The sequence below is a fragment of the Xiphophorus couchianus genome, chromosome 21 (genome assembly GCF_001444195.1).
Source record: "Xiphophorus couchianus chromosome 21, X_couchianus-1.0, whole genome shotgun sequence".
Lineage (NCBI taxonomy): Eukaryota > Metazoa > Chordata > Actinopteri > Cyprinodontiformes > Poeciliidae > Xiphophorus > Xiphophorus couchianus.
This window is the reverse complement of record NC_040248.1, coordinates 8,958,321-8,986,227: the sequence shown is the minus strand read 5'-3', so window position 1 is coordinate 8,986,227 and position 27,907 is coordinate 8,958,321. Positions and strand designations below refer to the sequence as shown.

The window sequence follows — 27,907 nt, the reverse complement described above, 5'->3', positions numbered from 1 at the left end:
CCGACAGCACCTGAAAGCAGCAGTCGCAGCTAGTGGGCAAGGCCAAAAAACCTCCACCATCATTATTAACCAGCTGCCGCCGACTGCAGCTACAGTTTCTGTTCTCAGGAAAAATATAGTCTGAACAGCAATAACAGAGAGGTGGCATAAAGGTGGAAATCTTTGTTTCAGAGGTATGTATTGTAATATTTACGTTGTTTAATTTTTTTTACGGAACATTAAACGCCTTAAGGCTGGGATCGGCCTCTGAATTCGGTTAAAACCTGCCGTGCCGCATAGAGTCATAATGTGATGCTGTGTTGTCCTCTGTGCTGTCGTTGATAATATACTTAAGTTATTAACTCCTTTTTATGTCCGATTTCACTTTACGCCTGCACCCATACAGGCGGTTTTTGAAATCGTAGGGGGGGGGAGGGTCTTCTACGGTTTAGCAAATCAAGCTAATTGCTATTACTAGCCACGACTGTTAACTAAATAGCATTAGCTGTTCTACAGTTAGCTAGTAACTATCAGCAACTGTTTAAACTGTGTTTATAAGTAGTGTTTGTTGCGCAGGTTACGAGAACCTCAAGTTCATGTTTTGGCTCATAATGTCCTAAAATCTTGGGGTAAAGCTATTGTTAGCAAGACAAGGTCCACAGTCTAATGTTAAAATTACCATGACTTTACCTTTTGAGGTCGTTTATTTTTGTTTTGCGTAAAGTTGTTTATTTTTAATTGGTGTGTCGCTAATAGTTTCTACTGCAAAGTGCGTTTCAAGCTGAGAGACTTTCTAGAAGTTTCTGTATCTGATCGACCGCATTTTAAGTGCTAACACGCTAGTTTAGGCGTGTGATTGGCCTGTTTGTGCTAATTCTAAGAAAACCTGAACATATTTAGTAGTTTTCCATTTGACATTTAGTGATTAAAATTACTATATGTTAACAAGGATAGTTGCTACTGGGGACAGAGTCCCTGGGGGAATGATTAGGTTTCAACAAATGATAGTGATTCATCAACTCTGAATTTAGCATTTAATCTGTCAATTTATTTTTATTAATCTAGTATTTTCAATATTATTCTGGTTTTCCTGTTCCTTCCATAATAAAAATATTTCATACCAATCCTTAATATTTGGGGAATTAATTTTGAACCATTTCTTGCAATGTTTTTTCTTGTATCAATGCCGATCCAAATAAGTGTATTATTTATGTTAACCTGCCGAGAAAAGGCGAGGAAGGTGGGAATGTTATGGCATTCACAGCAATTATTTTAAAATGTTTTAAAATAATTTTGAACCAGGGTTCTTGTAAGACATTATGGCAAATTTGTTTTCTTGTGTTTTTAGCAAGTTATTGTTTCATTAATAGATCACAGAAAACTTTAAATGCACAAATATGTTGAAAACTTTTACCTTAAAAAAAAATAAATTATTGTATAGCTGCTCACTTATGTTTTTCTTCAGATCTATTTTTATTTGGATAGAAAACTGCTTATGAAGTCTACAGTTGAAATGCAGTGTTCACGAGTCCCACTTTAATGACTTTGATAGTATCTTAGTGTGTCATTTCCTTGTTATCACAGACGGTAAAACTCTACTGAGTATTACGTGTTGTTGCATGACTCCTCAAGGCCCGAAACATTCTTATTTTGTGCCTCATGGTTTTTTGTCAAATTAAGTGTCTTGATGATATTAACAATTTCATCTACATGGATGATACCCTGACGCAACAGTGAAAGTTGACGGCAAAATCCAGCCCAAAGGAGTTTCTCTTTACTGCTTCTCAAGCTCTCTTTGCCTGGATCATTTCAGGTGAAGGGCGTGGGTTTTATTGTGGTGTTCTTCGCAGTCACCTGGTTTTCTTCTCTGTCAGCGGTGGTTTGTGTTGGACCTTCCCTGTTCCCTGTCGTTTTGTGCGGAGCTCTTGCCTAGTTAATGTCACATTTACTGTGGTGTTCTGGATATTTTCAAGCACAGACAAACCTCTTCTAGTTGTTTATGAGGTCAGTCACGTTGTCGGAAAAATATTAGGAGTTCGGGTTGAAATCCTGGAAACTTATTATTAAATTAAAAACTTTCATGTCTTGGGGGGGTGAGGGTAAAATGCTCAACTCTTATCAGATATCTTAGTCTCTTGATAAAACCTGAAAGTCACCTGCAGATAATTAACTTGGGTCTTTATGTAGATGTTTTGATGATAATGTTGGTCTGTAAATGGCTGATAGGGACACAAAGTAGACACAAAGGGTTGAGTCTCATCTATGATCAATGATGTACATTTTTATTGATGTTTTATAGACCTGAACAGTCATTTCTACCAAGAAAACAATGTTATGGATAAAATACACTTAGTTTTTGAGAATCTATAAAATAAATATATATTGGGAAAGACTTAATTCCCAATATAAGGAATTAAGTCTTATATTGGGAAATAAGTGACAAGCGGTTGTAATATAGACTTGGATATCTCCCAGTCACATGTTGCATTTCAGGACTAACCAGATTACTTAAAAAAAAAAAAAAAAAAAAAACATATAAAGAGTTGCATGGAAATGGCTTAAATGGGAGGAATAACAACTTATGTAACTAACTTGACACATTCAGTGTTTCCAGATATTTGAGTTTGTAACAAAATCTTGATTATTTAACATTTGTGCTTTTAGAGTTTAGAAACACACCGATTGAAACAAAATAACAGTGAACTAACAAATCAGAATGTTACAAAGTAATTTTAATAATTCTTTGGTGTTTGCATTGTTTTCATTTAAAGGCAAAGTTGAAATACTGACTCAAATCTTATTTTAAGAGTTTTAATGTAACTTGTTACATAATGTCACCCCTGAAAGGGGAAACTCATGTGGCACACCATCGTAACTCAGCTGAACAAAGCAGATGTTGTTTTAATCTCTTGCTGCTCAACAAGCCTGGAAGTGTTTGATTCACATTTTGGTGCATAAAATGAAGAACATTAAGATCAGACCATGCTGTTGAGTTCCTTGTGTGAACTTTTGTCCCACGGTGCAGATCTCATGAACATGTGAAGTTGTTGCTTTTAAGTGACTTATAAAAGTAATATTGTTAACTCATTTTCAAAAAACGTCTAATTTCTTAATTTACTTAACTTTACTGCTTTATTTCATTTTAACTATCTAAGTTTGGGTTGATAATATTATATATATGAAAGTTTTTATTCTGCTACTGATAAAGAAAATCTAGAAGTTCCTGTTTGAGCCTTCAACTATGAGTTACTGCTAAAAATTAACTAGACGTTTCAGTTGGAATCCTTGTCAGCTCTCATTTCCTGCCATACATGTAGGGTCTCCAACAAAAAGTCTTACCTAAAAATTGTTTCCTCCAGTGAGGTGAGGGGCAGTTCCATGACGGTGGATAAAGATGTGGCTGTTATCCACCTGGTAATGGAAATAAGTTCAAACTTGGGGTGTGATCTTTTTTTGCTGTGACTATATAATCATGTGATCTGTGGTGTTTGGGGCTCTTACACTGACTGTGTTCAGTGGGATGGGTCTTTGAATGCTTTTGCCTTCGAATAAAAATAAAATCAAAGATTAATCTTTCTCTAGCTATTGAAACAGTCTCTCATTCTTTGATAACAGAAATTTCCACAACAAAACACATAAAACCCATGTGTTTATGCAGTGTCAGATTTATCTGTAAGAAAATCTGGAGGACTCGTGTTTTTCTTTTTTCCCCCAAATTGCCATTTTTAAATTTTTATTAATCTGAATTCCCCCTTTTTTTTCCCATTCTAACCATATTTATTTACCCAGAAAGTTTGTAATTATGGAGTGAATGAAAACAGTTGAACAAATCAATAGCTAGTGGTTCACATTTACAGTTGTTCAATACAACTAAGGGCTGTGCTTCAGCAGAATGTTAACATTAAATGCTTTTACCAAGTGTTTCAGATGTGAAACATTATGTACAAAACAAAGAATCTTTTTTTTCCACATTAAAAAAAAACTCGCAAAAATTAAATCCTTGCGTACTTCCATAATGACAGGAACTTGTTCATTTTATTTCTTCCATCTGTCACAGCATTCAAGTACCTGATCGTTAGTGTTTCTGTGTTTAGCTCTTATGTTCCTGCATCAACCCCTGTGCCACCATTCCTGTTTTTTTTTTAATGCTTTTTTCCTTTTCATTTTTTCCTGAAAAAGTGAAAGCTCAGTCAGCACACTAAGCAACAAAAGCGTTAGCAGGCATAACTCTTCACAATGAAAAATACTTGGTTGGTTTAGGAATTTCCAGATTAGATCAATCTAGTATTCATGGATTCTACTCCAGTTTTCCTAGCCTTGCTCACAAGTATAGGCCTTGATTAGAAAACTAAGTAGACATTGTTGGGACTCTGAAGAAACAAAAAAAAATTCTGAAAGAAAATGTCATTGTTGATGGATCTGCTTTGTATTTGACTGAAAGGAATCAGTCTGGATAAAATGCTTCTTTCTATATTATTAGGCTTACTCTCGTCATGATCAAATCTGTTTAGTTAATTCTTGCAAAGCATAACTAAACAAATTAACATGAGTAATCTAATTTCCTTGGTCTGCAATGCCTAGTATTTATTAAATGAAATATAAAAAATATATATTTATAGTTGAAAACTTCTGCAATCTGAATAATTTGAAGGACTTTGGCTAGAGTTCATCTGAGTGTAATGCTACCCAAGGCTTATATCACCAAGTGTGCAAACATATGCAATGTGCAGAACAATAGGCTAGCTTGGAGTCACTGTTTTCCATTATACTTCAGCATATGGTGGTTTAATGGATCCGTAATGGCTACATTCTCTGGGGAAAAGATACATTTAAAGGGACAAGTCTGTCTTACAGGAAAAGAATCACTTTCTGGGTCATGTCTCTAAATTTAGATGGTCTATATTAGGACGTGAAAGTGATCAGTGTTGACTGATTAATGTTTTATCAGTAGATGGTAAGTTTATCTGACAAAAGGCAAGAGCTCAGTCAGAATGTGCACCCCGCTGCAGCAGTCAGAACGCAGAGGTCAGTGCTTGGACTGTTTTCCAAGCTGGAGTCGGTGTTTGGCACCAACACGTGCCAAACGGCCCCCAGCTCCCCACAAATAACCCAAACACAATCTAACGGCAAAGGCCACAGGTTATATATAGCAAACAAACAGAACACCGTGCGCTCATGTCCGACTCTCTGGGTTGTTTATCTTTTGAAGATTTCTCAGAGGACATCTTTCATAATCAAAAGCGAGTTTTGGGGTTTGCCTATTAAGTGTGTGGTTCTCACATCTGTGGAAAACACACTTAGGTTTTTTTTTCTAGGTTAAGGTTTTACTGAACTTGAAAGTACTTTGTCATGTAAACTGTAGCAGCTGCATAAAGTTAAATCTGTTCTAGTTTTGTAGTTGGAAGCTTAAATGTAGATTTGTAAAGGGAAGCAGATTTATATGCTGGTTCACGCTGAGTAAAAAACTCTCAATCTAATAGTCTCTTGATTTGTATCAGACTTGTTTTGGCTTGTTTTTTCAGGAGTTTCATAACTCCTTGATTTATGGCTGTACAGCGAACTTCAAAAATTAAAGGGAAACATTTTTCATAGTCTCTTACAGCCTCAGGCTTGAAGGATGTTTTCAGTGGTGTCATTTTGCTTGGCTTGCATTAGTAGCTAAGCTGTCATCTTTCCAGCATTGTTGGTTCAGAACAGAGCAACAGCGTTGGGTTTTTCCATCCTTTAAAATATGTTTCTTCTCTCTGATCTGGAGTGTAGGAATCCTGCAGGTCACACTTGACTGGATTCCTACACTCCAGATTCCTTCACTCTTTGCTTTTTGTTGAGCTTGATTTAATCTCTTGGTTCCTAACAAAGCATATTTCTTCCCACAGAGGCCAGTCAGAAGAGCCTGAAGTAAATCAGAATAAAACAGACAGAGCCATGGTGGAGTACTACCAGATATTGGGAGTCCAAAGGAATGCATCGCAAGAGGACATCAAAAAAGCGTGAGTGCTTGAGTGTTTGCTGCTTTGTATTATTTATTTTTTGCTTTCTGCTGATGTTACAATTTGTCATCTTTTTATGGTGTGTAATAAGGAAATAATGCAGCCTGTACTTGGATAAGCTGGCACAAAGGAACGATGAGGAGTTTTGAGTCATTTAGTGACCAGTACAGTTCAAACTAACTGTTTTTCCTCCCAGATTTTATGTGAACAGATGCTCCGATAAGGAAAAAACGTCTGTAGAGTTGAGGAATCATAATAATGTTAAAGAAAGAAATAAAACCTAGTCATCTGCTAGAAATAAGGATGGAAATTTATCTTTATTGTGAAAAATTTGACAAAGTGTAGGTCTTTTTTTTGTTGTTTGTTTGTGGGGTTGTAACAGCAGTCACAACCAGACAGTTGCCTTAAAAAAAAGACCTAAAAGAAGTTGTAAATGCTTTTTTTAATAATCACTATTAACCTTATCACAGCGATTATCTCACCATAGCTGGAAATGACAAAACAAGAGTATTTTTTTCTAAAGCAAAAAATTAATCTGTGAAAGTAAAACTTTTGGCTGTGGAATATGTTGTCTGGTGAAAATTGATCAGTCACTGATGTGATCAGCCAGCACTAATTTGCAGAAAGCTTTACCACTTAAAACTGGTATAGTTATCTCTGGAGTCGATACATTTTATACTGCTCTATGACGCAAAATCTCTGATTTGCCACTGATATTTTATTAACATTCTGGAAGAACTGTTTATTTGCTGAACTTGAGGTGCACAGAGAAGTTATCGCAATGGGACTTTTTCTTGATAATTGCACATGCTTTATCTGTGTTTTATTGGGTACTGCTTCTGACCACTCTCTTTGGTGTGGAAGCTGTTATTGAGGGAAGAAAGCCCCGTTAGTAGTATTTGAATGTTTCTGTGCAAAGTTAGAGAAAACAAAAGCTGCTCCTGTCTACTATGGAGCAATGTCTGCTGTATATTGAGAGAGAGAAAACGAGACTTGCCTGGGTACTGGTTTATTTAGTGTCTTTACCATATCGAACATCAGTTTTTATAGTTTATATACCTCACAAATTCAGGTCCAGTCTATACCACAGACTATCTTGGACTCATCTTGGTGTTTATTGAAGAAGAGCTGATTGAATCAGAGCCCACAGCTTGCATGATATTTTGAAAACATAAAATTGTGACATTGTTTGAATATTGTTTAAGAATAAGGAATCCACATCAGAATGACTCCACCACTCTTGTTGACGTTCAGGATTTGGTCACTCAGCTGAAATGACGTGTTTGGGGGTCAGTTAAAAAACAAAAAACTAACTTATTGGAATGCCAGGGAAATTAAGTCTTCATTTTGAAACGGCATTTCTAACAAAATTTTGATTAAACTTTTTTTTTTTTAATTAACAACTGTTTCATCCTTGCTACATGATGTATTTAAGAGCAATTGACCTCAGTGGAATGTAGATTGCACTGATAAAGTTTCACATTCTGCTTTTTTCCCCCTGGTGAACTGACTGATTTGGATGTTGCACAATTATTAAGCAGTCTGCTTTGTATGACCTGGTCTGGCCTCTGACCACTCATACAGGCTTTTGACAGCAAGATAATAAGACGGCTTACAACACAGATGTGAGCAACAAAACCTGTTCACCAAAGGGAGTGAATCCCCTGAATAGTATGAACCCCCCCACCAACAGACCCCCGTTCGTTTTTTTAAGTCCCTTGTCTTATTGGCGGCTTCTGTGTTTCTGCTTAGAAACAAACGGCTGATGCAGCGTAAGCCGCTCTGCAAGGCCCACTCTGCTGGTCAATGCAGAGTGGGCAGTCTGTCTTTGTTAAATAAGCTCGGGAGGGGGGGAAGGGAGCTGCCTTTTTCCATTTGGGTTTGGCGTCGTCATGGTCACTGCCTCAAAACAAGCCCCCGACGTGAACATGTATTTCTCCACAAAGGGATTTATTTTACACATGTGGCAAACGAAATCATATGGTTCTTAACGGGTTGTATAATTATTTAAGTACAGTCTGAAATGAGCAGCAGTAAGTAAGACGGAAGGACTGTATGAACTCTGTATAGGTCATAATTTGAAAGGTTTTGTGCTTTGTGTGATCTTAGCAGTGTTGTGGAGGAATTTTGGCCTCCTTATGTTTCCAACATTCCTGTAGCTCATTGAGGTCAGAACACATAGAAGTTTATTTTAGTGGTTAAAGCTTGTTTTTTCTTTTTGAACCGTCCTGGAACGGAGTTGCATTCAATACCAGATGTACCACCATAAAGTAAAGCATCGACTAGGATGAAAGCCAAAACTGCACATCAAGACAACCTTGTACACTTTAATCTAGACGTCGTGTGTCTGTGCTGTAATGTATTCTTTGGAGAAGAAAGTTTTCCCTGACAATCCCTACAAGACTGAACAAGTTATACATATTTAGTCTTCATCCAACTGTACTGTCATGGACTTTTAGCTCCCTGGTAGAGGCATGTACAGGTTAAGCTGCATTTGTTTTTTGGGGGGTTCTGAGTATTAAGTGTGTACTTAATTGGAGCATTGTTCTGTCTGACCTCTGAGTGAACCTGCTTGTACATCCACTTCTGGAAACACTGGCAAATATCCTAGATGTTTTCTTACTCGTGAATAGCCTTTTTCATTAAAGAGCAAGAGATTCCAACTTGTCTCAAAACTAAATTTGGGATTGTTTGGAAAGGCAGATTTCTATAAAAAAAAATGTGTTGAAATGAGGGATAAAAGAGTAAAAAACTGCTTGTCAAACAAGCAATCGTTTTTAGATAAATGTTGATATAAACTAATCTGGCAATAATCTTACACATAATATAACTGTAATAATCTGTTATTTTAACAGCAGTAGGAATTCTTGTTTAAAATTTACTAGTTCTACCATCTTGTCCAATTTTCTTTAAAATTTGTCAATGCTGTGATTTTTGATATAGATGTTATCATACAATACTTTTACAAAGTTGTCTAAAAACTAATTACCTCATAAAAATGTGTGTTATTTGCTTTGAAGTAAAATCTTATGACTTTTGCTTTTTCTGTAATGTCTGACCTCATTTGTTTTTTGAAGACAATGTGTAAGAAAAAGAGTTTTGGTTTCAAGTTTTATGATACAAGTATCGGTTTTAAACTCTATTAAATTACGCTATGTATCAAAGTGAGGGTAACATGTGTATCTTTTTTATTATTATTATTATTAAATGATGCAAAAAAGTGTGTAAAGTAAATGCTGGTGGCTGATGTGTTTGTAGACCAAGCAAGGTGGGAATTCTTGGTTGTGATGCATTCAGTGGATAAACTGAGTGATGTAAAAGTAGCCAATTCTCATCTCTGGCTGATTGATTTGTACATCTCATATTCAGCTGATTGTCCCACCTCTGTATTACTGGTGGGTTTTTTTTGGCATATTTGTGTATTATATGCTATGTTGGTTGTTTTAACCATGTGTTTCTTTTCCCTTTCACAGCTATAGAAAATTGGCATTGAAGTGGCATCCTGATAAGAACCCAGACAACAAGGAAGAGGCAGAGAGACGGTTCAAAGAGCTGTCAGAGGCTTATGAAGTCCTGTCAGATGGTAAGATGGGTCTATTTTAACTTCAAATGTTCTGTTTTTATCCCTGATATGTTGACTCTACCCTCTGTGTTTTTTCTACTTTTTATTATTCAAGTTAAGTGGTTTTGTTTGAGAGACAACAGTTCGTAAAATATTGATTTGGTGTGTTTTTTTTTCAAATCTGTTTTAAAGTTGCTTAGTAACGAACTACCAGTCTTTTTTTAACAAGTTTTTATTGAAAGCCTCTCTTCAGTTTTGTAGGAAATACAGTTAAGTCTTTAGTTATTTGACTTTCAAAAAAATAAGTATGTTCTTCAAAATGAAAAGGGAGTGAAGAGCTCAAGGACTAAATGAACACCCTGCAGGGTAAAAAAGGGAAACAAAAGACTCATAAATCCCTTTCAAGGCAACATGTTGCAACTCTACAATTGTTATGAGGCTGCTAACTTTTCAAAAGCATAGTAGCACCTCTCTTGAAAAATGTAACCGGCAGTCAAATTGTTCCTTAAATTACGGGTTGCACTTTCAAGAGGTATACTGGTTGGTTGTGAAGAACAGAGGGAATTAAGGTTATCAATGTCACAGTGGTGAAAGAAGATGCCTGCAGCAGCAGTTCCTGTGATTTTTTTTTTTTTTTTTTTTTTTTTTTTTCATTGCACCGTGTCAGACTTCTGGAATGCATCTGTTTTGTTTTTTTTGTTTGTTTGTGTTTCTCAAGAAAGTCTATTATGATTTTTACTTTTAGTTTGACACAGGCAGTCTGACAGGTGTGACCGGTGTGTTAGAGCCAAATGTAAATCCAGGAAGGGGGTTCTGTATTTCAACCTACAGCAAAAACAGAGAATTTAATTAGAATATTAGTATTTCTTTGTGTATGATTTCAGACTAGATGTCTTAGTTAACATGGTGTCTTATCTTTTTAGCTTGACACTGCCTTTGTTTGTTTGTTTACACCGCCTCGACCCACAGTGCAATGCAAACCTGGCTTTGAGAAGGCATTTGACTCGGTCTCTGATTGACGTCGGCTCCCATTGACGCCACAAATGATCCACTGTGGAGTTTGTTTGAATCATTTAACCACTTCTTCCAAAAGGCATCAACACCCTGGTGCTATCGTGGGGTTCACATTTACACAAACAAATGGGAAATGAACAAATTGAACATCCCTAACCATTGTTTATTTAATTTAAATAGTATTTGATATAAGCTAAAAATATTTGAGCAAACAGATGAAACAGTTCCTATATTCTCATTGAACCTGAGGGTATGTTCTTTATGGAAGATGATTTTAAGTAGGAAAATGTAAAATATAATCATGATTTAACCTCAAAAGGAGAGATCGTTTTGTCTTTTTTTTTGCACTGCTATAAAAGCCATTCATATTTTTCTTGTTGTGTAGTTTGACATGACATTAACCTTTTTAACAAAGAAAAAGCAGTTATTCACAATTGGGGGGGGGATGTTGATACAAAATTAAATCTTGCAGGTCATATATTTAAATTTTCAGTTTATCTTTTCTCACATAAATTTTCTTTCTCTCCCAGAAAACAAAAGGAGTCATTATGACCGATATGGAAAAGATGGCCTCAATGGAGGAGGTAAGACAACGCTCAAACAGGCTGAGGATCTTTCAGTGTCCTAGACTTGACTGATGAGATTTAACCCGTCATGACGAAATAAGATGATTATTAGGCGTATCTCTTTCATCTTAGTCCCTTGTTGACGTACTGACACGTTATATTTGCAGTGATGTGTGTAGATTGTCATGTAGTTAAATCTTTTTTTTCTCTTTTCTCTATAATGTTTTACAGGAAACCATTACGATAACTTTAGCCATAGTGGCTTCACATTCCGTAACCCAGAGGACGTCTTCAGGGAATTCTTTGGCGGGAGAGATCCGTTTGCAGATTTGTTTGGTAAGGCCACGCTACTCTGCTCTGCACACACACATCGTGAAACGCTAACATGTTTCGGAAGTTGGAAAAGAAGCTGTCTACTTGCATCTAAGAGCTATGATTACCTTGTAAAATGTGTTTGGTAAAAAAAATCAACCCTCCAAAAAGTTCTGTCTTTGTATGAAGAGCAATATGTTCTATTACCAAATATTTTTGCCCTCTCAGCCATGCTTTTCCTGTGGTGTTTAGTGCAGCTTTAAACGTAGAAGAAAAGTCCCGGTGTTGATCCCTCTGCTGTCCACTCAACATTCTTCCTCTGCCAATGAAGTCTCATGTAGAGTCACTGCTGACTTTACTTTCATTACATAACCTCCTCCATTTAGCAATTGTTTTGACCTTCCCTGTAACATAATCTTTAACTTGTATTAAAAAGTAATTGACCTTTTCTCATTGGAGATGGCGAAGGCTCTTTACGACAGGAACTGTAAGTTTGCTTGTTGATTCCTCTCTGTTCAAATATTTCCTTTGCATGGGAGTGCATTTCCATCATGTTGACAGCTGTATCAGATCTTATGTAACCTCAAAGGGACTGTAAATAATGGTTCTGGTTGGTTTCTGTCTTGTTTGTTAAAATATGTCTCCTGATAATAGTAAGAAGGCAAAGTATCAGAAGTTTCATCGTTTTTATAGCACATGTAGCGCTTGTTCGGGGGCGTCTGGGTTGAGCAGAAGACTGATTGAAAAGCATGTTGTACTTCACCTCGTGTAACTCTAAATAAGGAGTTCAGACGCAGGCAGAGGATGGATTGGACCATCTACATCACTCAACTGGAATGCATTCAAAAATAGCGTCCGTGTTAAAACAAAAGCAGATGTAATAACGGCAAGCGTGTTTTTGCCTCCTGTCTGAACGGACATGGAATATACTGATTCAAGATTTTTCCTCTATTTCGTGATGTTACAGTTGTGTTGATATGGAAAGGGTGGCACGGCGGAGCTCAGCTGTTTCTGTTTACTTGTAAACCGTGATCATAAAACAAGATGGCCGAGTGGAAGAGTGAGATTTAGTTTCTGTTTTGACTTTAAATAGCCTTTATCACATTTGTCTGACTGGTAAACAGAGTGATACATTACCTTCCAAAAGTATTCATACCTCTTGAACTTCTTTAACAAACTTCACAAAAATATGTGTACTATGTACTGTAATCCAATTACTTTTTGTTTTTTTTTAAATGGAGTACAAGCAATTGCCTTAAAGTCTTCTAACTAGTTTGTACAATCCACCTATGGGTGTTTTCTCAGCTTGGGCGATACTTAATTCTGACCTTTGTTGAAAGAAAGCAATAAGAACATCTGTTTACAGGATACAGAGTGGAGATGCTCTGGTCAGATTAAACCAAATGATGAATTACTACCCTTAAAATGGAAGTCCAGGAGGCACAGGATGTAACACGGAATATAGAAAATAAATCTAGCAACCAACAACAAGCATAAAAGTGTCTTTTATTGCTCAAGTTAAGGATTTCACACAGCTAAACAAAAAGGGAAGCGATAAACTTCAAGGTCTCGAAGGCCAAACTAAACAAAAACGCTCCCTTTTGTGTGAAAGTAAAAACTTTCTTATCTGTAAAAAACATACGTACAATGCCTAAACTCCCGGTTTGACCTAAAAACAGGGGGGAAAAAAGAACTTAAAGAAAACTGCAAAGAACCCATGTTAATATCTCATCTAAAAGTGATATTTTAAAACATTTATCCAAACAATATCTATTCGCAGTATTATGCTAAGTACACAGGATTTACTTCAATAGCCAATCAAATCACTGATGTCAAAGGGGAGAGGGTGTGGCGTTGGATTATTGAAGCGCTTATCCAGTTGCGCCAGTTTTTAGTGATGGTGAAAATTCATGCAAAATCAACAAATCTTTCTTTTTTCACACCAGTGCATAGTTGTGACTTTATTGCAAACATAGTGGTGACTTTATTGCAAAGTGGGGGATGGGGGGATTATTTTGCACACCTTGCAATAAGATACTCTTGGAACAGGTTTAATGAAGAACAATTAAAAACATTTCTTGTTAAAATATCAGCACAAAGTCAGTGATTTTAATTGCAAGAAAAGGTGCTGTTAATGCATAGTGACAGAGCATTTTACATTAAAGTCAAAACGTTCTGTGCTGCAACAACTGCTGCATAAAAGCCTGACCACACCATCCTCATGAGCTAATGTGGTAGGGGAAGTGTCATGCTGTGGGAATGCTTTTAAGTGTCAAGTGAGTTTGTCTTAATGAAACTCCATAGAGTAAAGCTTAAAGCTTCTCAGCTCAATGTACCAATGGCAGAGAAACAACTTACCATTCCAGGAAATCTGTTTATCCTCCGTCATCAGTGGCTTTGCTAACTAGCTTGAGCATTTATGGCAGGCTCCGCTGTGGGAAACTAGCTGTAGCGTCGCAGTGATTGGTTGTTTCTGACCAAGCGGTGTATTTATGCGGATGGCAATAGGATCACAGTAAGAAGGCAGAGGAGCTCAATTTTTATCCTTTTATTCAGATTATCTCTTATTCTGTCACAACATAGTGACGGTTTCAACAAATAGTGCATTGATATTTTTTTATAAGTTACATACTGCAACTTTAAGTCTTTAAAAAAGTGGATGTATTGTTTTCCATGCCAATTTTTACAATACGTGAAATTCAGTTGGCATGTTTAGAATGAGCTCAGTCAGAGAATGTGTCTGATTTGTTTCTAAGTCCCATCCAGCTCTCCGCTCCTGATGGTCCAGCAGTCTGTCTTGTCGAGCAGCAGCTGGTCCTGTAGATCTGTCACTCAGAGGGACTAGCAGCTTGCAGAGAGGGAGTGCAGTGGCTGCAGTGTTCCCCTGAGACACAGACTTGCACTGCGATCCGGCCAAGATGTCTGCCAGGAACAGCAGACACCGTTATCCTGAAATGAACATGGGATGAATCAGGCTGGAGGAGAGAGAGATCAGCTGACTCTTCCCTGGGCTCCTTGCTGGTTTCAGATCAGAAATTTGACAGCAGCTCTGTTGGATTTTGCTGCATTTCAACTTACACAAATTTTAGTTTGAGTAATGCTGCAGCATTTTTTTAAGACCATTATTCAGTATGTAATTTACAGTATGAGTCCACATCTGCGTTGATGCCCTTAATCTTTATTTTTTTTTATTTTATTTTTTTTAAGTACAGCCTCACTCTTCACTCAGATTTCCAAAAGCTGAATCACAGTTCAAGTGTTAAACAACATTCCTTACAGCTTACATTCCTCTTTATTTTCCACTGATGCGTAACTTCTCTGCTAAAGCTCACTCGTGTGCGCTCAGAGGTCCATTTCTTGGTAAACAGAAACACGGGAGACTTTTATTTTAAGCTTTTCTCTCAGAGGGAACAAGCAAATCATTCTTTCTTTTTTAAATGCACCCTTGGTATGTTCAAGGTTGAAGGAGGAGTCTTCTTTCAGTGCCAGTGATTCCAGCCTTATCCTGCCAGGGTGACCTAGATCGGCAGCACACAATTAGCGGAAGCTCCTCGGGGGGCTTTCGGATGAAAATGAGTTTGCGGCACTTGAACAGTTTTTAACGGATAACGTTGTTCCAGAAAGGACTAATAAACGCTCTGTCACCAATGAGAGCCTTTATCTAATCAGTTTCTTGAGCTTTTTTTTTTTTTTTCAAGCTGGGACCATTTTCCTCAAATAAAATACTCAAAATATTTCAACATTGATACTCGATTTGGAAAAATGCTAAATTATTTGGCCAAGTATTGATTAAATACTAGCCCTCCATCAATCTATTCATCCACTACTTTTATCTATTAATCTATAAATTCATTAATCTCTCCATTCGTACATTTGCTCAACAATCGTTCCGTTCATACTGTCATCAATTTATCGGCCACCCATCTATCCCTGAATATTACTCCAGCCATCTTGTCATCTGTCAAGTTTTTTTAAATGTATAAATCCATCCATTCATCATCCAGCCATCTATCAATCCATAAAACCACATCTACCCCATTAATCAAAGTTTCCCTCCATTTGTTCATTATCTAACCAGCTGTTTATCAATCAGTTCCTCAATTTATCCATCCACCACTCAACCTGTTGTCCATCCATCTTTATGTCCATTTGATCACTGGAAAAATACTTATAAAATGTGTTATAAAATTATAAGAATCTACAGAAATTTAAACGACTATAAAAGGTCATATTGAAAGTGAGACCTTCAGTAGTTGAAGAACCAAAAAGGAAATCTGATGGTGAAACATTGCAAGAATTTTGAAATAAATATATCACCGTGGCAAACTGTGTTTGCTTTTGCAGCTGATGATCCCTTTGATGATTTCTTCGGAGGCCGCAGTCGTCAAAGAGGTGCGCACAGGAGCCGGATGGGTGGGTCGCTCTTTGGTTTCGGCGGCTTTCCAGCATTTGGGCCTGGCTACTCAGGGTTTGACTCAGGTCTGCACATACTTTACATTTTTGTGATTACTTCATATCTTATTGAAATAATGGCATTAAAAAGAATTACATTGTCTGTTAACTGAAATTAATAAAAAAAATTTGTTACCGATTATTAGGTTTTAGCTCCTTTGGCGATATGGGTGGCGGAGGATTTACTTCCTTTTCTTCCTCTTCATTCGGAGGCAACGGAGGAGGGATGGGCAACTTCAGATCTGTGTCAACCTCTACCAAGATTGTCAATGGCAGGAAAATCACCACAAAGCGGTATGAGTGTTGAACTCGTGGTACAGTGCCTTGGAATACATTCATATTTTGAGCTTTTCTAAATCTTGTAACGATACAAAAAGATACTTTTATATTTTTAAGATTCAAAACAGATAAACAGTAAGGACACGTTTTCCTGTGAAATGACATTCTTAGTTTGATGCCAGAAATTTAAAATTTAGGTATAAAAAATATTAAATGAACCATGAAATATATAATTATAAATAAACTGTACAGAAATGTAAACTATGCAGAATATAAACTTGCATATATGGTACATTTGCTGATATGAAGATAATCCCATCAGACAAGATTAGATGTACCGTATTTTCCGCACTATAAGGCGCACCTAAAAACCTTCAATTTTCTCAAAAGCCGAGAGTGCACCTTATAATCCGGTGCGCCTTATATATGGACCAATATTGAGCCGCAACAGGTCTCACGACTACGGTAAGCAGCCGCCGACTTAATTTTCCCCCGTAGAAGAAGAAGTGCGCGGTGCACGTTGGATTTTGTGTAAAGACCCCAAAATGGCTCCTATTAAGAGACACGCTTACGACGCAGAGTTTAAGCTCAAGCCGATCAGTCACGCAGTAGAACACGGGAATAGAGCAGCAGCGAGAGAATTTAACATGAACGAATCAATGGTGTGGAAGTGGATATATATTGTGATTGCACTAAAGTTTGATTTACCGTAACGGTATCAGACTGTTTTTTACGCGTTTATTGAATCGAGGAAAAGTTCCCCTCCACTATAGTATGTTATACCTTGCTGTTGTTAAAAGATAAACTGTGTCACGAAAATACCACGCCACTTTACCTCGGGGAAAATAATAAAACAGCTATTTATTCATTTTGGGAATGAACGGAGTTTTCAGAACGCTGGTTTGTAATCTATTAATAAAGTTTGACTGACCTATTTGACTATTTTGTTGACATTCCCTTTAGCACAGTTCCATCTAATGGATGCATAACGTAACCCCAGCCTCTACGCTAGCGTCTATTCTATGCGCCTTATAATGCGGTGCGCCTTATATATGAAAAAAGTTTTAAAATAGGCCATTTATTGAAGGTGCGCCTTATAATGTGGTGCGCCTTATAGTGCGGAAAATACGGTATGTTCAAATTTGATAGGATATAATGTGCAAAGAAGAAATGTAAGCATTTAGTTTGAGTCTTATTTCATTGACCCAAATGAAGTGATCCATCATTTCAAAAGGAAAGTATTTTTCATTAACAAATGAAGGTTCCTTTACTCTGATACCCCTAAATAAAATCCAGTGCCATAACTTGCCTGCAGAAATAACCTAATTAGTAAATGCAGTCAGTCTGACTTTAATTTAATCTCACTACAAATACAGCTGTTCCATGTAGTAGTATAGTCGGTCACTAAATGTATAAAAATGCAAAAAGCAGTTGTATCTGCTGTGAAAGGTGGTGCTACAAAGTCTTGACTCAGGGAGGTTAAATATAAATGCACACCACACTTTCAGATTTTGTCATGCTATATGAAACTCATACAAAATCTAAATCTGAAAGGGATCATTAAGTGTGACTATTTTTAGAAGATGTTTTATTTTCAATAATTGTTGCTCCCGGGTTCCTGAAGAAGCTGCTGTCTTTCTGTGTGTGTGTGTGAACAGGATTGTGGAGAACGGCCAGGAGCGAGTGGAAGTGGTGGAAGATGGTCAGTTAAAATCCCTTACAGTTAATGGTAAGGAGCAGCTACTAAGACTGGATAACAAGTAAATATCTCGCCACAAAATTTGACCAACATGCAATTGTCTCATCTGGAAAAAAAAAAAAAAAAGTCTCATCTCTCTCTGTTCCTCTCATTCCCAAAGAAGAATTTTCTCATGTTAGCTTAGTTGCCAGGGAGGAGAGGGACATGTTTTCAGTATTTGTATATTTGTATTTATTCCATTATTTAGGGGGACCAGCTTGCTGGGATTTGTTGTTTTTATTTTCTGAATTTATTGAATTGTACTTTTCTGCCATAAACGCTAAGTTGGCTGTGTGCTGTATATTTTCTTTTTCCTTCATTCAGGGTGTATATCGTCTTCGGTGTTGTGGCAGAAAAAAGATGCTGTATGTTTAACTTGCGCATGTCATTTTTGCTCCCTTTTATTTGATTAGTTTAACAAGTGAATGAGAAGCTTAACCACCTCACATTAATGTCTTTAACATAAACTCCACCTTGCTAACCTGTTGGCTATTGTTCATGCGAGTGTAATAAGATTTGTGTTCATTAATAAATTAATTATAACAACATGCATATTTTGCTCATTTTCTCTGTTTGGAAGAGTGTTTGGTTTCTTTCTGCATGATAGAAGAAGGCTACCTTTATGATTTCACATTAACTGCTTCGCCAGCTCAGACTGTGAATTTAAACAGCAGCACCAGCTAAAGGGGACTCACTGAGGACTTTTTTTTTCCCCGTCATGCAGCTCAGATTCAATAAATAAAGCTTGGTTTGTGAAACGTCATGGAAACCCCAGTGCCCTCATCTGGTGTCTGTGTGTTTCTTGTGGCTTGAGTGGCTTTGAATCATCTCTCCTCATGGATGTGTGAGTTTACCTGCTTATACGCCCGATCGCAACCGCACTAAAAAGGAACTACACCGGCTGCTTCCTGTTGTACACTCACTGACCACCCATCACACAGCTCACCGTGTGTATTATATAACTTACTAATGCCTTAGTGACTCACATTAGGGTTTGGTGCCTGTCTGTCCTCACTCAAGTAACCCTTGTCATTGTTAGATGTGTCTTCACTGGAATTTCATCCATCTTCAATCTTTGAGCTTTTTTTTTTCTGTTCCCTGATGGGTATATTTCCATTGAACAAGTCAGCTAATTTTTAAAATGTCCCCTTATTCACACACGTCCACAAGGTTATAAAAGTTCTGTTGGCTACAGCATTTACTCACCAATAGAACCCATTAAATGCAGAAACATTTAAGTTTTTGTGGTAATTGCTGCTGAAGATAAAAGCTGAAGCCTTTGAATGTTTGTTCAATATCCCAGGATCTCATTAAAAGAGGAAATTAAATTTCCCTAAATATCGACCAGAATCTCAAGTTTTATTAAAGGTTTAAACATTTTTGAGATCTGTATGTTGATGAGTGTGGGAAGATTTTCAAATGTTTTCTCATATCTCTTTGTCAGTCTCTTTATTCCTCTCTTTATCCATCAATGTCCGTCTGTCACTGCATTATTCATGCATCTATTTATTCTTTTGTCTACTGTCCATTGCTTTGTCCAGTTACCTATCTATTCCTCCATCCATCATTTATCTGTCTACCTATCCATCCTTTTTTGTCTATTATTCATTTCTTTATTCAGCCTTTAACTTGTTTCCATTATCTCACCCATTCATCCTTCCAACTATTGTTCATCCATCTACCAATTTTTTATCCATTATTCATCCAACATTTCACCTATCCAATCCTTTATTCTCACATTACCTGTCCACTGTAATTGTCAATTATCCATCAAACCATCCATCCCTCCTTTTTGTCCAGCATATGTCCATCCATCCCCTTGTGTCCTGTCTCTGTCCTTTCTGTTTTTTCTAGGTTCCAGACAAGAATGAGCTGGAACTCGGATTACAACACTGCAAATCATAATTCAGTTTATCTACTTCATTTTTACATTTTCCTCTACATGATTGCAAAAGAAAAATCATATCCAAATAGGACTGCTACATACATTTAATTTAAATTAATGGTACAATCTGTCCCATAATGCTTTAGTATAAAATCCTTTCAAAATGATGCACCTGGCCATGAAAATTCATTTGTTTCTAGACTAGACTAAACCCCCAATGTTGCTGATTTGCTGCTTAATCTCTTTAATGTCTTATGAAGTGTAAAATGAAGATGTACACGAGATAAGACACTTTTGCTCATGGGATTTCCTGTCTTAAACCATAAAGCTGGAGTCATGGAGATTGCATTTGTTTTACAGCTTGCTCAGTGGAACACAGAAAAACATGAGTGTTCCTAAAAGAATGTGCTCATGGCTAGTTTATTTGAACAGGGCCCACTTCAGCTTTTGAGACATGTCAAGCAAAGGAAGCAATAAAATCGGGGTGAGGCCTGCAATGAGTCAAACTGAAGCTGTAGAGCTTCCACTTGGATTTCTAACTTTTTACATATCTGATTCCAAATGTGTCTGGCAGAGCTGGTGTTTAGATTAACACAGAATCTATTTCAGTTTGACCTCTTTAGATTTCTCTTATGAGTAGCAATAGATTAAATGCTAGACTAAAAGATTTCATTTATAACCCTTCAGGTTGGCTCTGTCACCTCTTTTCCGTCAGTATAATTTTATTTAAATGTGACGTGTAAGATCAATGTTTTTTGTTTTTTTTTAACCCTGTATTTTAGAGCCCCAGAATCAATCATTTAAGAGATTGAAGAACTCTTCAGGGTGTAGGTGTCGGATTTGTTGAGCAATAGCGCCATCTTCCGGTCATACTGGAGTTTCTCTTAACCTTACTGTTAACAGTTTGAACAGTATTACCATTTTTGGTGCGTTTAGCATGTTAATAGGATTAGAAATAAATAGAAAATGTCGAGATACTGAAGGATGTGTGTTTTCACTGCACTATTAACATTATTTTGAACTTCAAAATAAGTTCAAAACAACAGAATAGCATCACTTCAAAACTTAAAGCGATGCTATTCTGACTTCAGTACAATTTGTGGTTACTTTAGCCACCTCTAGTTATTTCACTGAATAAAATACGAACCTCTAGCAAACAAAAATGCACAACATAGAAGCCTAAACAGTTTGTTAAAGTCAGACTTCTTTTGTTTAAGTTTTGTTGTTGAAGTGAAAAGGGCATGCTGTAAGCATATGTTACTAGAAGTATTTTTTGCGCAGTTCTATACATCGTCATCGTAACGCATATTCTGAGATGTTCCTGTAATAAATGAGAAAGCAAAGAAATCCTACTGAAGTGCAAAAGTTCTCAAATCTTTCTAGTTTAGATCTCGGACCAGTAAAATATTACTTGACCTCAAGTTAAACTTATTGATGAAAGAAGATCCTGCAGATGAGAAAACTAGCAACAAATGCTGTGAGTTTTACAACAGACAAAATGTCTGGTCAATGAGGCTATTTTCTCTAGACTCATAGGCAGAAAATGTAATTTAGAAATCTGATGTTTGATAGAGATTATTGTTCTTGGTAAACAGAACACAAACATCCGCAAATATTCATGAAAGAAGACATAATAGTTGATAATATATTTATTACAACAAATATTACTGATATTGGGGAAAAAAAATAAACAATACAACTTAAATGTACAATCATAATACATTTATTTGCTTAACGGAAAACATTAGGTGGTTTAAAAGTGTATCTCTTGTGACCACTAGATGTCATCATTTGTATGCAAACAGAAAATAATCCCAAATAGGCAAAACTACCATTTAGAGAAAGAATCACAAAACCCCGAGTTCAGTTGAACTCAATTTACTACCGAAAGCAAGTCTGAAGAAACAAGATATTTTTTAAAAAGTGCCTTAAAAATGTAAACCAATGTCAGTTAATTAGGTACAAAAATTGCTATTCTTCTCTTCAGCAAAAGAAAAAGTTTTTTTTCCTCCTCTGCATGGAAAAACAGTAACCAAGAAAACTCTTGCTGCTTTTGCTATTCCCTCGTCATCCATCTGCTCCAGTATGACACACACGTCTGATTTGTTACACCGCCCCCATCCTCACCTCACCTCGCCTCACCTTATACCCCCACAGCCTTTCCTCCCACAAACACACAGAAACACAGTCTGCTTGACAGCTTAGCACGACACCAGAGCCTCTAGCCACTGGCTATTTTATGAACGATGGGAAAAGATAAGCCGCCTGCTTCTCCTCGGCCGTGTCTGAACAAGGATTTTATCTGTCAGTGCTCAGCAGTGGGGTCCCCATCAGCACGACACCAGACATCCTGAACCCAGCGATGGTGGACTGTTGAATATAATCTGGCTGAAGTTGTCATCTAGAGTTAGCCCTCCTTTGGAGCTGTGATTTATTTCAGACTCTCTAAGTCCATGATTCAACCTCCAGTCTGCTGCGTGTAACGCTGTAAATGTCTCTCTCATATAGATTTAGTGTTAAGGTGTAACTTGGTGGTTGTGTTCATGCCTGCATTACAACTAGCCACATAATTTAACCTGGAGACAAATGACAGGTGCTCTCAGCACAATAGCTGCAACTGAAACATCTTACTGCTGAAGGGTGTTCACTTTTTAAATTAAGTCTTTGATCCAGAAAATAATAGACCACTTATTTGAACATTAACTAAAACCTCATTATCACTATAGCTCTTTGATATTGTCTTTGTTTTATTTAATTAAATGCTGCTGGATTATGCGACTTGGTAGCAGAAGAAGCCCTATTACAGAGGTAGCAGGATGCCTAATAGATGCAAATATTGATCCTCTGGAGTAGCGGAGGCTGGAATGAAGCAGGCGGCCTTGAAGTCACAAATGTTTTGGCTTAATCCAGCTATCTAGCATCACCTGATGGGATCGTGAAACAAATATGGGTTAGAATTGAGAGAAAAAGCCACCAATTTTCCTGCTCTCTGGTGGTCCACTGAGAGCTGCTGTCTCCTTGTAGGGTCGACTCTTGGTTGTCCAGTTTAATAAGCTGGTTTGTAAACTCTGAAAACAAAAGGCACTCTAGTTTGAGGCTAAAATAGCATAAATAACCTTAAAGTGTGAGCTTTTTCAGTGAGAAGATAAACACGTTTTCTGTGGATTGTTTCAGAATAAGTAAGAAAAAATAAAGTCCTTTTGTGAGGAATAAATCACAAATCACAAGGTCATGATGAATGACCTTGGGTGAAATGTGTTGGTTAAAACCTGGGTATCATGACATTCTTTTGCTGGAACTGAAAAAGGTTTTACCTGAAGCACTCAAAAACCATTTGAAAGACATTTTATACATTCACAAGCCAGCTTACTTTGTATGTTTCCTCAAGTTGCTTGTTCACAAATGGCTTGGTAGAAAGCTGACGATTTTAGACATCTTGGTGAGGTGAAGACAACATGTTGAAGATCAAATTAAAAAAAGAAGACTTTGGTGACTGAATGTGGCATTGCTGCCAGTTCCAGCCATCCTGTGTTGTTTTTTTTTTTCAGGAACTGATGATCCACTTTTTATGTTCAACCACAGGTCAGACAGACAGTGGTCAAATAATCACTGTGTGGACAAAACAACTTAACATCAATTACATGAATTAATGCTAACAAACATGAATTAAACATAGCTTGTATCAACATTTCAGGCTGGTGGTGGAAGTATAACGGTGTGCTAGATATTTTCTTGGCATACTTTGGACCTTTTACTACCAGATGAGCATTATTTACACACTATAATCTGAGTATTGTTCCTGCCAATGTCCATCCAGCCACAACAATTATTACTTTCAACAGAACAATGCACTGCCACAATATTTTGATCATCTCAAGCTGGTTTATTGAACATAAAGATTAATTCTTCTCAAAGAGACCTCCATGCTTGATTGCAGTTGTTGCTGCCCAACCAGTTGTTAGGTTTACTGGGCAATCACTTTTTCCACACAAAGCCATGTGGGTTAGGTTTTGCTTTTTTCTCTCTCTCTTTATGGTAAAAACCATTTAAAAAACTGCATTTTCTGTTTACTTGTGTTGTTTGATGTTTTGATATATGAAAGTGTAACAAACATGTAGAAAAGAGGGCAAACACTATTCACACCACTCCATTTACACAGCGGAGGTTTTATCATGCTCTGGGCTCTGCTGTGTTTTATATAGAAAAAAAAAGTCCCACTGCTTATGTGTTCATGTTAGTTATATTTTTTTTACAAGTTGGTGCAGACCCTCCTTTAATGGGAGCGGTTCCAGGAAGGCGAGCATCTGGCTTTCTTTCTTCTCCTCAGCGCTGCCTTAATTACACAACACAATGGCGATCCGATCTGCCTGTAATCTTCTAGCATAATAACCCCTCCACTCCCACCCCCAACCACAGCCACCTCACACCATTCCCTGCCTGCCACTAATTCAATATAAATGTAAATTACCTAGAGAGAAGAATAACCAAATCTCATTTTATTTACATGACTAATCACAATCAAAGTCAGGCAGATGAAAAATGAATGAAATATATGCCTGGAGTTTGATTGAAGGAGGGGGGGTCTGTTTACCTTAAGGGTACCTGGTTTATATCATCTCTGTTTTTTTCTTCTTGCTTACATCAATATACCTTTTCGGACTCACGCCTAACTTGCAGTAATATAAGTTTGTATCTCTATTCCTGTGTCTGATTGTATTCAAACAGCCAAGGGCATCAGAAGGCAATATGTTTTTCTCTTTTGCAACAAACACATCTCATGTCAAAAGGGACAGGGGAAAAAAAACGACTTTATGTTGAACACCTCGGGCAATCCAACCAGACAGCGATAAGCTTAGGTGTGATTCATTCCCTCTCTGCTCACACCCACAGATATTGCCCCCCAAGACCCATTTGAGGAGGAGTTTCGCAGCCGCAGACAAAACATGCTCCCCGGTTTGGGCCTCCACCAGCGCTACCTGAGGAACTCCCCCCAGAACCCCTCCGAGGAAGAGGAGGAGCACGGCCCACAGAGCCTGGGACTAACGAGAGGTCCGCCCTGCTGCCACTGCAGGCCTGATTAATTACCAACACACAGAGCTCTGCCTTAAAGACTCCTAATGAGCACAGCTAATTGTCTGCTTTTGTGCCTGATGGCCTCACAAAGCACAGTGACGACGTCTGATTGGCAGATGTAAACACCGAGGACAGAGATGTTCATTAGCCAGCTCTGTTTTACGTCGCCGTAACAACCAGAGGTCAGAGTCGGCCCCCTGTTTTCCTTCACGGGGTCAGGAAGTCAGGCACAAAAGCTGAGCAATTACACACAGCCACCGAGCGTTTTACACACGGCGGCTTCGTTAGCTGAGGAGGGAACCTTTAATTTCAACGTGCATAGTTCCTGCTGAGATACAAAGAGCCTGATTTTCAGTCACTCTCTCTGTCTTAGGGAGATTTTAACTAGCATTCCTGTCTGAAACCCAGAGAAAATGAGGGCAAAATCAACAGCGAGGTCTGACAAGTCCAAAAAAAAAAAAAGAAGCAAAATTACAAATTTAACAAGCCAAATGTGGTGTAGTTTACTAACAGTTCATTAATCATTCACAAAACCATGTCAACATGCTGCAAAATATTATGGATGACCTATGGTTGCTTTGATGAGTCTTATGTGTTCTGCAAGATGTGGACCTTCTGGAAAAAGAGCTCCATCTGGATCACCGATGCAGTTCAGTTTTTTGGGTAATGAGAATAATTCCAATTAATGACTAAATGTTCTCAATTTTAGCACTAAAGAAAGACCCTCATAATGCAAGAAAATGCTTCCTTCAGTTACGACATCTACATTCCTGCTTCCACAATTAATCATTTTTTATTAATTGCCAGCAAAATGCTTGCAAACATATTTATCCTACTTTAACAAATGTCAGTGTGCAAGATTAAAAAAATTTAAATATATGATAAATGGTTTAAAAAAATCTGAAAAATATGGCATACCTTTGTATTCAGCTACTTTTCCTCCAATATGCCGAAATAAAATGTAGCGTAACAAACTGCATGCAAAAGTAACATGATTAACCTCAATATAAATACATTTGTTATATTTGGATCTCATAGAGAACATTGATGAACAAACAGCATCATGAAGACCAAGAGCCACAACAAACAGGTCATGGATAAAGTTGCTGAGAAAAAGACATCTATGTGAAACAATCTTCCAAATCTAACAATTTATGGCTGTCAAGCTCAGCTGATTGGGGAAAGAAAGGCTGTTGCAACTCCGGAAAAACAGCAGAGAAGAACATCTGTTAAAACTTGAAAATGGATCCTCACAGATTTTCTCATTTTCAGTCTATTTTGAAAAACAGAATGGGCAAAAGTTTGATTTTCTGAAAAGCAGGTAGAGACATTCACTAAAGGGGTCGCTGCTGTAAATGCAGGAAAAGGTTTTCTACAAAATACTCAAGGAGGCTGAATATAAATTAACCACATCTTTCAATCTTTTACTTGTAAGAAAAAGAAACATCTTGAAGACTCAGTATAATTTTTCTTAACTTCACAATTATTGTCTGTTTTGTGTTACTCTAGCACATAAAATTACAATAAAATCAGTTAAAGTTTGTGGATGTAGCAATGATTTGGAAACTTTTGGTAGGTGTAAATAATTTTGTTGTACGCTATTTGTAATGGGGTAGTTTAAGAGTTGTTGACACCAAAAGAATCCATGGGTTAAACAATGCCCTCATTTACTGATACTATTTTCTTCTTTGCTGTTTTGTAGGACATGTGGACACCAAGAGGAAGAAGCTGTGGCTGAAGGAGGCAGAATCCAAAAAGAAGCGAGCTCCTCGGCATTTCCCTCGTTTCAGTGGATTTGGTACCTATTTTTGAACAGTTTTCAGTTATATTTGGCAGATGCGCCTTCAGCTGTATGTGGCATTAATTTGCTTTGGCTAAAATTCAGAGGTGCTACTCTGCTTCTGCATCATAGTTCCCTTTTTTCTATTAACTGCAGCAAAGAGAATTATGTCTCTCCTGCTTGTATTAACCAAAACCATTCTCTCTGAGTTCTCCGCTAAATATTTAGATTTGTACAGTATTCATTGTAGTTTACTAGTTGGCAGTGGTGGTTCTTGCATGAACGGAGCCTTAGCTGAGACCCAACCAATTAAAATGTAGGAAATCATCTATATTCTGAGGTAGAATAAATTGCAATGGACTTCCACATAAAGCATGTAAAAGTCTCCCATTCTCCAGCAGGAAGCAGGAGACGCCAGCTCTGAATTGAATGTACATGAATAAAAGCAATAGAAAACTTGTTCAAGGTGCAACTGTGAGGTTTTCAGGTTTTAAATTAATTTTATGTTTTTTACCTGATGCTTGTGTGCTCCCCTTTCCAACTCAACCCTAGGCAACTGGCCAAATGGCCCACATCAAAAGCTTTATATAAAAAAAAACATTCATGGGTTTGGCCTTGAAGATTTGCAGCTAACACACACACAAAAAAAATCTAAATAATTTTTTTCTGATTGAGCTTTATCGGTTGCTTTGTGCGTATTTGAAAAGATACAGGTGGAAGGAGAATCACAGGAGCAGCTCTGTTTGAAATTAGCAGAAAGTTTCTGACACTGCACAGCATGTGAGTCAGTGAAGGTCAAACCATTTAGTGGATCCATCTTTAATAGGAGACAAAGAGGAAGAGGGAAAACTGAAAAATATGAGATATGAGTGGTAAAAAGGCTTAAAGCTTTGGAGAGTATTAGGAAATGATTAACTTGTTCAGCTCAGTTGAATCACATTTTTCCACAGCATGAAAGGACACGATTACCGCTCTTAAATACTATCCAGAGAGAACCCATGCATGCACAGGGAGAACATGCAAACTCCATGCAGAAAAACCCAGGCTGGGAATTGAACCCAGGACCTTCTTGCTGCAAGGCAACAGCGCTACCCACTGCGCCACTGTGCAGCCCTCTTAAATACTACTTTAGAGAATTAATTGTTTGTGAACTCATTGTATTTGTAATAGTTTTCTCAAGAAATGTTTTCCTCATTTGATGACTCCTGACAAATCCAAGAGAAATGTTCATTTTTTATGGACTCTCATGATTAAATGCTTAAAGAAAGAAAACATAA

At 37.3% G+C, this 27,907-nt stretch overlaps 1 protein-coding gene across 2 annotated transcripts; it reads left to right on the top strand.

Moving 5' to 3' along the window:
* Window positions 1–27,907, top strand: dnajb6b (DnaJ heat shock protein family (Hsp40) member B6b). 2 transcript variants are annotated; one of them, XM_028005605.1, is made up of 10 exons: window positions 1–173; window positions 5,856–5,969; window positions 9,443–9,552; window positions 11,076–11,129; window positions 11,343–11,447; window positions 15,768–15,902; window positions 16,022–16,169; window positions 17,813–17,883; window positions 24,668–24,826; window positions 26,553–27,907. In XM_028005605.1, the coding sequence occupies exons 2-10, from the start codon at window positions 5,905–5,907 to the stop codon at window positions 26,660–26,662; spliced, it is 957 nt and encodes a 318-aa protein (XP_027861406.1). In that variant the 5' UTR covers window positions 1–173; window positions 5,856–5,904; the 3' UTR covers window positions 26,663–27,907. The 2 variants fall into 2 exon arrangements, with proteins under 2 accessions (XP_027861406.1, XP_027861407.1); XM_028005606.1 differs by lacking the exons at window positions 24,668–24,826; window positions 26,553–27,907 and having other exon boundaries at window positions 2–173; window positions 17,813–18,444.

Coding starts and splice junctions, on each gene's coding strand:
- dnajb6b (XM_028005605.1), top strand. CDS start 5,905: ATGGTGGAGTACTACCAGATATTGGGAGTCCAAAGGAATGCATCGCAA. Junction 11,448..15,767: donor TCCGTTTGCAGATTTGTTTG/GTAAGGCCACGC, acceptor TTGCTTTTGCAG/CTGATGATCCCTTTGATGAT. Junction 15,903..16,021: donor CTACTCAGGGTTTGACTCAG/GTCTGCACATAC, acceptor ACCGATTATTAG/GTTTTAGCTCCTTTGGCGAT.